Below are 11,367 nucleotides of genomic sequence, written 5' to 3' on the forward strand. Positions count from 1 at the left end.
CTAAATAATAGATATATATTATTTCACATATATCATTCAGAGCCTGTATCCTATCATCTTGCAAAACCCCGTAAAAATTAAAGTCGAACAACTAGGGGTCCTTCCCTTGTCAGAACACAACCATCAATTTTACAAGGCGAAGAATTCCTTTTCGACGAAAATCTCTAAATCACGGCGATATTTCGGTAATTCTCCAATAATCGCATCTATTTCCTGATTCATACCTCCGATCTCGACTCGGAGAATACGACCGTCGATTTTACTGAATGCAGAATTCCTTTTTTATAAGATTCCCTAGATCACGGCGAAATTTCGGCGGTTCTATTTCCTCATTCATACTTCGAACTGGGACTCGGAGAACAAACCGTCGATTTTAGTGAACGTAGAATTTCTTTTCGAGGAGTCTGTAAATCACGGTGAAATTTCTACCGATCTCCGATGCCCACAACTCTCTTCGGAAAACTTCTATCTCTCTATCTCTCTCTCAGAACCTCTAGTTCGTGGATTAAAGCTGATTTATGCGACGACGCTCGAATGTTAACCGGTTGCCCCAACGTCGATCGGTCTACGAATTGTTGCCCCGCAACAACCGGGTGAGAAACCGCTTGCTCCGAATTTCATCGTAGTCCGACATATGGCCCGTCCTGGTTGCCGCACGGTAAACGATAGTAATCAGTCGCGATTATGCAAATTATTCGGTGACTGGCTGCAACAGTTAGTCGGGGCCCCGTACGTTTCTGGGGTATCAATGAATCCTTCTTCTTTTGATTCCCTGCAAACAATGTACCCCTGGACGTATTTACCGCTCGATTCGACGATTCTTGACCGGTTACAAAAAGAAGTCCTTGAAGCTCCACGGCGGACGCGCTCGAATTCGATGAATTACGGGACCCCGCGTTGATTATAAACATCGCGCCCGACGAAGGTGTGCAATTACCGACAGTGTGTCGCATTGAAATTCGGAGTTGTCGGTTCCAATCGGAATGGGACACGTCGCGCGTATGGTATTAGCGAGGTGTACGAATATAGGGTGTTGTAAATAACTTCGGAGCGAGAGATTGGTACGTTGGAAAACGGAAACACATCATCCATCGATTAAAATCAAAGCGTAAAAGCCATTGTGCGAATAAAGGACCTGTTTGAACCTCATATTGTAATATGCAATGGCTACATTTAAACCCTTTTTACGAAACTGTATCAAAATTAAGGACAAATTGTAAAAACGTGCTGATCTGTATCTACGTAACATTGTGTAAGAAATATAAAATATAAAAAGTTTATATAATGCAAAGAATTACTGAAAATTAAATATATTATCAAGTTAAATCATTCTAAACCCAGTGTGAAAGTTGAAGGATATAAATTCTGAATGGAAAGCGAAAACTAGATACAACTACGCTGATTCGGGGTACTATTGTATTAATTCCAGTTCTGATGTATCCAAATACAGGGACCTCGCGATTATTGTCCCGAACTCGGGTCCGCGTCGGGACAATAATCGTGGATCAACAATCAGTAAATAATCGCGAGGTCCCTGTAAAGCTAACCTTCGGAAAAAAAATTAAATTTTGCAGATTACACAGTGACGACCAAGAGTTTAGTATGATTGTACAAACTAGACTGTTACTACTTGTCCTTACCATCATTACGTTATAAAAATGTGAACGGAACAGAAATTTATATTCCGTACTAAAGGTTAAGATTAAAATGAAAATTACATTTGGTTTCACTGAAGTGTGTATTTTATTAATCTCTTTAAGATTATGTTTTATCCGACTGGAACAATTGCGTGAAGAAACGAAATGGGAAAGTAGCCAGCGTTCAATAAACTTTACAGATCAATTGGAACTGACGTATAAAAATTCATCCGACAATTTTGAGATCGATACGATCCAGATCCCGCAGCATTGCTACAAGAATCGAAGGGCAGGGACCCCGACGTTGTTTTTTTCTATCTGTCCACGATGGGAAATATAAAGTGAGCCAGGCTGATAACGACCTCTGGAATGTTAGATAAAACCGACTAGGGCCAACTGCGAGTTAGTTAGCAGCAACAGTTGGTGTGGGTGTTTGTACGTACGGGAACAAGAAAGAAAGGTGGATGCCCTATATCGGTAGAATGTGAACTTTATCAGTCTTTCAGGATCCAGCGTACAACGACAACTCGCATTCTATATTTTTTCCTTTTTACGAGCGGACATAAAGTCTAGCTACGATGCATCGTAGATGAGACGTCGATGATCAAATGATACGGGATAACAGCCACGTAAACTGTTACAAATGATTATTTTCTATGCGATATAGTTGATAGAAATTTTGCCTTTTCAAGCCACTTCCATTTTCTTTAACGAAATACTATACTTTTGACCTCATCATTGTATAGGACATTCAAAAGTAAGTACTATATGGTATTATATGACCTTCGAATGGCCTTGATAGGGGAAATTTTGCCCCTTTACTGTGTAATGGTACCAAGTGGTGTTTCGTTTAAAAAAATATAAATGACCTTGAAAACTCAATTCTTACTCTATCTGATAATATTTCACATATCAAAATAATGTGTCGTTTGTAATCGTAAAAATTTCAAAAATCAAATTTTTGGTATCTTAATTAATTCACAAGACATTTATCTTTAAGGACGAATTCCTTCTGGTGCCCCTATGAAAAATATCATTTAAATGAATGTTTTTTTAGAATATAGAACATAGGAAAAGAAAAGTGCTTTTTTAAATGAACTTTGACTGGAACATTGTACATGTTTCATAGTTTCAGAAAATGCACAAATAACAATTCGATTATTTTCACCTCCCCCAAAGACACTTCAACGGTGGACGAGAGTTCCTGTAAGAAACTGTATCGAGAGCTCATAATCTGGTTCAGTTTTGCACAACAGATGGCACTAGTAAATAAATGGAAGTCGAAAGATCAGTAACCCCGATAGGAGAATAACGCGCATTAACTCTTTGTTTACTTGAACCCTCTAGTATACTTTCACTCTGCTCAATTCAATCCGCTCTTATGTTTCTATGTACATTTACCTGCACACCGTGAACTTACAGCTTGAAAAAAGAAACCAGGACGAGGCAAATCGTTCCCTTTGTTAACCGACGAATCAATATTTCGAAATGATTCCCGTGAAAATTTCTCAATTGTAACGATACTTGAAACAATGCTCGGTTGCACAAGCTAGGAATATTAAGAGTGAAATCAATTCAAGTGTTGTACCCGCGTTGATATACATTGACAGGGTCAAATCTTGTTTTGTATTTGTATGATAATGTATTCGTTAACAGCGACGGGTACGTTATCCGTCGTAAGTTGAGAACGGCGCACGGGTAAAGGCAGGAGAAATAAAATTGTATACGAGCGAGTGGCCAAGAAAGGAGGAACAATACATCAAGACGCACAGCGACCGCGTGCTCTTTTTCTGTTTTCTTCTCTTTTTTTTCAGGCTACGGTCGAGGTAAACACCGCAGCACGTTTCGTGGCGCCCCCTAACTGATAAAATGCCATCGAAGCACACTCATGTCTTTCGGTCGCGCATGTGAGAATCACAGCGTGACATACGGCTCGCGGTCGAACTGCAAACGTGATAGCCGTTCAAAGGTGTCGGAACCCCACGCTGTCATTGATAGTAATAAAGTCGATAAGCTGACATAACCTCAAAAGGTGACGAGATAACGCGTACTCGAAGGAGCGTGAACTCACGACCACGCCACCGCCACGCACGCCAGATACTGGCATGCTTCGATGGTGGGGCCACCGTGCCGAACGGCCGACCCCTTCCGCGCACATTTAGAAACCGTCGAAAATGTATTCTTGTGTCAGTACTTACCCTCGTCTGAGTTGTCCAGGTCTTCTTTCTGGATGTCGGATATATCTGAAACCCACAAACACCACGGGTTAGCTGAAAATCCCTCGTGTTTTCGGGCAGCCCCGTTCGATCCACAGGCACTCACTCACCCGCCATGTTGTAACAAACTGCAACGCGCCCCCGTGGCCACACATTTAACTTCGCGTATCGAGAGATCGTTTCCTTAATATTGTCCGGTCGCGGTATCGATATTGCTAATTTTAAATTCTCATTTCAACGATCATTCAAATTGCAAATTCGAAATTAACCGTTACGCGATACCGTTTTTACTTAATTAATAGATGAGTCATTGAAAATGTAGAGAAACAGAAGAAATTAACTATTTTATGAGGTTCTAATAGTATAGCAATATCGAACAAAGTAAAGTGGATTTAAAATTAGATGTGTGGTATTATGTGCAAGTCTTACAATTTATTTTTAAAAATTCCGAAACATTTTCAAATAATTACGAAAGTATGATGAGTAAAACTTTAATCCATTACGCAGATATAAAATATTTTGGAATAAAAATACAAAAAATATAAAACAAGATGTGATTTATATATATAATACATAAATAATATCCTAAGATTTAGAATAGATTGTTATGAATGAAAATCAACAGAGTTCTTAGAAAAGTTCTGCAAAGTTATACATATGATAACATTTTATGTCGTCACAAGAATTTAATACAAGTTATGTATATATATGTATATATATTTATATACGATTCTTCTTCCAATATGTACTACAAGATATCAGTGTTTTGCAGTTCTCTAAGATAAATCTTACTTTACAGCACAAATTTAGTTACTTGCTTGTCAATATTGACAAGTACAGTTAACAGGTAATGCAGACTTTCATAATTTAAGAGAGAAGAACTTCAAGTTCATGGACAAAATAGTTTCTACATATTTGTGAGCCAGTCACAAATATTAAATTGGAAATATACAACATACTGTGTGGTAGCAATTTAAATGTAAATTGCAAATATATTTTTCTCAATGTCTACAGTGTAAAAAAAATATTTTAATTTTATTTTGAATATTTTACTTTTGATATCTAATTAAATGCAAATTGTATACATGCAAACCTAGAGAAAATATATCGCACAGCCAACAGATGTACGACAACATTTCTCTGTGTTTTCAACTAGCAATATGATAATTTATATATCACATCTATAGAATTAAAAATAATATTCAGAATACACCCCAGAAACGTGATGTAGTTAAATGCAACTGTGCTTTCTGTGATTGATTTGTAGTCCTTCTCTTGATTTAAAATACTGTATTGTAAAAAAAGAAATGCACAGAATACTATAATCATATCCATTATATGATGCAACAGGCGGATTGTAATTGTGATTATCTTGATGACAGTTCCTGAGAATTGTGTAATATGAAAAAAGTAGTGGAAGAGTATTAATAAATGCTGGTATGCTAAAGTAGTGTCATGTGTTATCAACAGCTACTTCTTCAATTGTAGCCCTACACATTGGACATTCTACCAGTTGAACCGCACACATTTGGCAAAATCCTCTGAAAGAGTATTTATGTTTATATTTAATATGAAATATCAGTTAACGCAAAACAATATCTTATTCATATAAGTGAAGTAAATTTTTTATATATTACCTGTGATTGCATGGTACTAATCTCACTGAAGCTCTTTGGTCAAAACACAATGTACACGAGTCTTCTCTAACACTAAGTTTCCTCAGTTGATCCAAGTATATGTGTCTAGGAAGCACAACCTTATCCTCTGGTTTCAGAGTGGCATAGTCATTGAATTTTTTATATTCACGATCAGCAGGAGGATATTTAAATGGTACATTTCCAAAGTTAAAGAGACATTGCTGGAATGACATGAAACTAGCTGCAGCAAAGAATCCGGACCTACAGTATTTATAACATGCATTGTTATTCTATTGATTTAAATTTTACTGAATCCTCGAGTAAAAGCAAAACTGTACATACTTCACTGTTTTAAAAACTTGAACACAAGGTTTAAGCGGTACACCATTTATAGAGAATATTATTTCGCATTTGTTTAAGTCTAATAGACAACCTAGAACGTCGCCAGCTTTCCAACAGGTTTTTTCATGATACTTCGTACACCTTCCATTGTACCAAATTCGTCTACGACAACCATCGTAGGCCAAAGAAAATTTATCATCACCTATACCATACCCTTCCTAAAATGACAATGTAAAATGAACAACATTAGATCCTACATAGATTCGAAATATATAAATTGGAATATAAAATCTCACATGATTCAAAAATGTGCTATCCTTTGTAGCCCAACCAATTTGCATTACTCCTGCAGTTATTAACAGTGTTTCATAGTACCAAGTGCCTGAATTCACTTGAAATGTGCATCTTACACTTTCAAATGAGTATGCATCACATCGAGCCTATGATTATTATAGAAGAAATAGTTATGAGTTATGATATACAACTATCTTTTTAATAAGTTGGATGTTATATTAAATGGACTCACTTCCAAACCGTTGGGTGATATTTTCAGGTACTCGCTTACATCATTTGTATTTAGCATAACATTAATGCCAGTCATATCAATGGAATCATGTGAATATTTCCTACCTTCCATCAAAACTGAAATAAGGAAACATACATTGGCTATTTCTTGTTCTTTTTGATATCGCATATGATACAAACTTCTAAATACTTACATAAGTTATCTAAACTCCACTGTGCACAGAATCCTACTTGTCTACGTACATAATGAGTTTCTGTTGCCCATTTTTCCAATTCTAACAGTGGGTTAGGTTCTTCTACCATTAAACGTTTTTTGATAGTTATTTTATTTTCGCCTATGAAAATACGAAATTAGTTGTATGCAAAATGAATCAATTGTTCAAATAAATCAAATGTCAAAACTATAGTTGTTTCTAGATTACTACAGTTATTACTTACTTGTCTGTGCAAATTTTTCCAAGGCTATTAACGAATACAGTACCACATAAGGATCAATATCTTCCCTCTAAAATGGTGTGTGAATTTAAAATGTGAACAAAATTTATAAAATACATTTCGTTTGCTTAATGATAAATGTAGAATACACTTACAAGATTGGAGACAAGATAATCTAAGGTTGCATCAGATAATATTGCAATACTTCTAGGACCAGCTAATTTTTCTGCTACACAACCCAGTACCACACAAATATTACATTGTTGAGTTGCAGTGGTTTGTACATTTCCAAGTTTTTGATATAATTGAAACATTTGTGACAATCTTTGAACTGACTCCTAAAAAATTCAAATACTTTTATTGGTAATTCTAATTATAAGAGACAAAATAAAGAAGTTATAAGTTGTGTAAGTACCTTTGAAGGTAGTGGACCATCATCTAATACAAGAGTAATGACTGAAGGACCTAATGGGTTGTGCATTGGAATAACATTGACCATTGAATTGATTACTTGTATCCATCCATCTTCTTTATCGGCAATTATGTGTAATGTTAACATTGCTGGTGGTGGTTCTTGTTCACTAAACATGAATATATTATAACAATGGCTGGTCACATGAACATATATTCATAATAATTTGTAACATCTAATACTTACTTATGAACAAGAGAACCAATAACACCCAATGTTTCAAGTACCAATTTATCAATATAAGCTGAATTTGGAAAGTTGAAATGTACAGTAGTTACACTGCTAGATGCACTTGTGCCTATATTAAATTCTGATAACACTGTATTTTCAGCTTCTGCATGATTCTGTCCATTATAAACCTCGTGTTCTTCTGGTGTATCTTTACACAAACAATTGCCCATTCCCACAATTTATATTGATACTCTTGAAGGCTTTCTATCACATATAAGTTCTACGTAATATATACACAGTTGAGTAACATGTGTATCATTAAATATTTCATTCAATGTAACAATTAACCAATTGAAATATAAAAACAATGATATCATATACACAATTTTACATCTATATGGATATCCATAGACATTGGAGCCAGATGCAAATATCGAACTTTGTTGTAGAACATATTAAAAACATATCACAAAAAAATGTGCTCCCTTGTCATAATTAATCAAATCTTTTATTTACATTCTTATACTTTTGTTCTCATTACATACATTTGAATACATGGATGAGTATGAATTCCACAAAAACATAATAATTAAAAATCAATTTACAGTTACAATATATAGGTATTGGTTACAATAGCATTTCAGAAAGAGAACAAATCTTAATAATAATAGTAATTTTTCCAACAACTTATTAGGTCATGTATGTGAATGTTACATACTCGTTTAGGAGCTGTCATTTGGTTATGTTTTCATAAAAGCCGAACCATGTTATTTGATTTTTCATAAACATTCACGAACTATGTACTTTATACAGTAGTTTGTGAAATCGTATCCACATTATTTTTTGGGAATAAAACAGGTATTCAGACGTTATTGCACACTTTAAATCGTATCTTTTAGGTTATGTTCTTGATAATCTTCAAAACAGTAATCTCAGCATAACAGGATACGCGCACTATACCCACTATACTATCTTTCACGCGAAGTGATCAATTCTAAATCATACATACGTAAGATAAACCTTTTAAGGTGGTTCGTACCTGACTCTCTAGTCAATAAAGCATCATATTAATAATTGGTATTAAACACCCGCTAATACATTTTAATAATGTATAAAAATTAAATATACGAAATTTAACGACATTTCCATTGATCATTCATCATTATATTGTAAATAAAAAATATATTTTGGTTAGTCGTATGACTCCACGGTGCTCCTTTCGGGCACTTTCGGGTACGTTTGGAAACGTTGTTTTTGTACGCATATCTAAATATATGTATACGTGACGCGTGTTCAATTTTCCCGCGTAGTCAATATTCAATATTCTTATATGTAAAGTTAATTATATTCTCGTGCATTATAATTTAAAAACTTAAAATTCACTAAAATACAAAATAAGTAAAATATTTTTTAAATGTATTTGTATTTCGCGGTATGACCCTACTTCAGCAACATTGCCAAGTCCTCACATAGTCCCAATAACCATCCAATAACCTACATATCCTGGACTTTCTTGTCAAATATCTTCCTGGAATGTTCGGCATGGTACAAGATTTAGTTCATTATCAGAAAGCTCAGGATTTATACTTTCAGTACCTAGTTTTTAGTTAGCACTTCTAATTTTCGTGAATAGAAAAGACTATACTTCCGGTAAGAAATCGTAAGACTGCCATAAGAGTAAGAGTTGTATTGAAAACTCAATTTTTGATAAGCTTGTTCTTATTTATTTGATCGGCGACCGAGTCTCAAATTGTTTTGTGTGTGTACTTCGTTCTAATAAACAATCTGTATGAATTTTATTTAATTATCTAGTCTTTCGAATTTGGCACGAACCACTATCTTAACATTAGGACCTTTTTCTCTTCTTGCGTTTATTTAATTAATACTCTAAATATTCAAAAACTTTCAAAAATACCATATAATCGTTTCTTAAATATTTTAATTAATTGTTTCATCAAATTTTATATGAAGCAAGTTTCATATAGAATGACAAACGCTATTATATATAAAGTTAGAATCGTAGTCTTCGATATAATACCACGTATAGGGTATAGACAACGATGAACAAGAAAAAAGTGTTTAAAGCATTGATATCATAAACTGTCATAAAGTATCAAACTAAATAATAAATCACGATTTTGTATTGCAATTCACAGAACGACCGATTTGGCATCTCAATGATGGCTAGAGATAGCGTGCAAAATCACTAACGGTGATTTATCAGTGATCGCCGAATCATGATCACGGTCGTGATTTAACTTCATTTATGACCGTGATTGCGATTTTTTTATCTTGAGTGAATTTGCTCACTGCGATCATAAGTCCTTGATCTTTAAACAGAAAAACGTATTCAATATGATTTTACGATGAATTACATTACTATTCGTGTTTGTAAAAATCAGTAGAAAAAAAACAAAAAATTCTGAAAGAATGATTTGCTAGGTAACATGTAGATTATAATTTATAATCATTAATTTATTCATTATTCTTCATTGTTTCTCATTATTCCTTCACTGTATACGATACACCGACTAGGTATACAATACACCTATCATCCAATACTTTTTTCTGTCCCACGTTCATAGGGCTACGTACCCTGTTACCATTTTAGTGACAATACCCGACGTTACCGATAAAGCATGAATTCTAACTATTATTAGCACAAATGAACTGTTATATATTTCATTCATATTGCGTGTATTATATATCATTTGACGGGAATAAGAATGTCCGATGCTTCAGTTTAAGGTTAAGGGATAAATAAGACAGTCATGAAACATGAAACCAAAAAGTATATATTTTTCCATTTAACTACAAGACAATTTATTCTAAATGCATCGTTAATGGACATTTTATTAATGTTACTTTTTACATGTTCTTGTTATATTCGTTTTTATATCTTGCCTTATATTTGTATATTTGTAACAGATAAATTCAAAATAGATGTAGTTTCATAAATAGTTTATCAAATCTACCTTTTGGCCGGCGGCTTACAATATTCCTTGCGGGAATGCCCTACCGTAACGAGCCATCTCGTGCGAGCGAGAGCGGTAGAGCGAGCCGCGGTATCGGTGCTCTCCGTTGGACCAACGCGCTAGTTACGTTGCGTCACACAGTTTATTCACCTAGCCGTGTTTGGGTCGTTCAAGGAGGAAGGTCGTTCAAGCCGGCAAAAACAATTCAACTCGAACGAACGTGCAAAGAAACTAGCTGTTGCGTAATAACCTACGTACGCCCAATACATAACGGCGTTACCTTCCTCACTTACTCGTGAGCCGTCGCGGAGGGTGGGCGCGCGTCTCATACTTGTTCTTTCTCTTGTTACTAACCCATTGTTTGTTGCAGGTATTCGACAACCATCAATTTATTTACTGTGCATATTGTTGTGTCCCCTCTCTTGTTACTAATCCCTTGTATGTTACAGCTGTTCGAGAACGATTGGCTTCGATATTTATTTTCTTATGTACTGTGATTCATTTACTGTGATTTATTTACTCTGATTTCTATACTGTGATTTATTTACTGTGCATATTATTAATTTATTTATTGTATATATTGTTGTGTCCCCTCTTTTGTTACTAATCCCTTGTATTTTACAGATGTTCGAGAACGATTGGCTTCGATATTTATTTTCTTATGTACTGTGATTTCTATACTGTGATTTATTTACTGTACATATTATGTATTCTATGTGTATTGTATAATGAAAAATATTTTTCCAAACAGTTATTCCATCGAAAGAGGACATCGATCAACGTCTACATCTTCAAAGCGTGCGTCTACCACTGCGTTAAGTTACTGTAAGTTAAACTTAAATCATAATTCGATATTCGTTGTTATATTCATATTCATCATCACATCGCTTATTATTAATTTTAGTCTATCTATTAATAGACTTAAATTGTGATCAGCCATTGTGCATACCAAGTTAT

At 34.7% G+C, this 11,367-nt stretch overlaps 1 protein-coding gene and 1 long non-coding RNA gene across 2 annotated transcripts in view; both read right to left on the reverse strand.

Moving 5' to 3' along the window:
• Positions 1-3,991, reverse strand: part of LOC107186609 — a 39,732-nt gene extending 35,741 nt beyond the window's left edge. The window contains exons 1-2 of the long non-coding RNA XR_001516181.1: positions 3,964-3,991; positions 3,836-3,880 (exon numbers count right to left, since the gene is read on the reverse strand). This is a non-coding gene — a long non-coding RNA (uncharacterized LOC107186609). The remainder of the gene's footprint in view (positions 1-3,835; positions 3,881-3,963) is intronic.
• Positions 3,992-5,208: 1,217 nt separating this feature from the next.
• Positions 5,209-8,172, reverse strand: LOC107186601 (RING finger and SPRY domain-containing protein 1-like). The gene is made up of 11 exons (XM_015574499.1): positions 8,154-8,172; positions 7,451-7,699; positions 7,208-7,373; positions 6,948-7,130; positions 6,796-6,862; positions 6,552-6,692; positions 6,359-6,474; positions 6,129-6,272; positions 5,833-6,050; positions 5,491-5,751; positions 5,209-5,394 (listed from the first exon to the last, which is right to left on the reverse strand). The coding sequence occupies exons 2-11, from the start codon at positions 7,663-7,665 to the stop codon at positions 5,307-5,309; spliced, it is 1,599 nt and encodes a 532-aa protein (XP_015429985.1). The 5' UTR covers positions 7,666-7,699; positions 8,154-8,172; the 3' UTR covers positions 5,209-5,306.
• Positions 8,173-11,367: the final 3,195 nt, after the last annotated feature.

The sequence above is a fragment of the Dufourea novaeangliae genome, unplaced genomic scaffold (genome assembly GCF_001272555.1).
Source record: "Dufourea novaeangliae isolate 0120121106 unplaced genomic scaffold, ASM127255v1 scaffold65, whole genome shotgun sequence".
NCBI classification, from domain to species: Eukaryota; Metazoa; Arthropoda; class Insecta; order Hymenoptera; family Halictidae; genus Dufourea; species Dufourea novaeangliae.

Excerpts from the sequence above, each read along its gene's own strand:
- LOC107186601 (XM_015574499.1), bottom strand. The coding sequence starts at position 7,665 with ATGGGCAATTGTTTGTGTAAAGATACACCAGAAGAACACGAGGTTTAT. Across the intron at positions 7,374-7,450 it reads ATTGGTTCTCTTGTTCATAA|TGAACAAGAACCACCACCAG; the intron begins GTAAGTATTAGA and ends ATTCATGTTTAG. Across the intron at positions 5,395-5,490 it reads TTAGTACCATGCAATCACAG|AGGATTTTGCCAAATGTGTG; the intron begins GTAATATATAAA and ends ATACTCTTTCAG.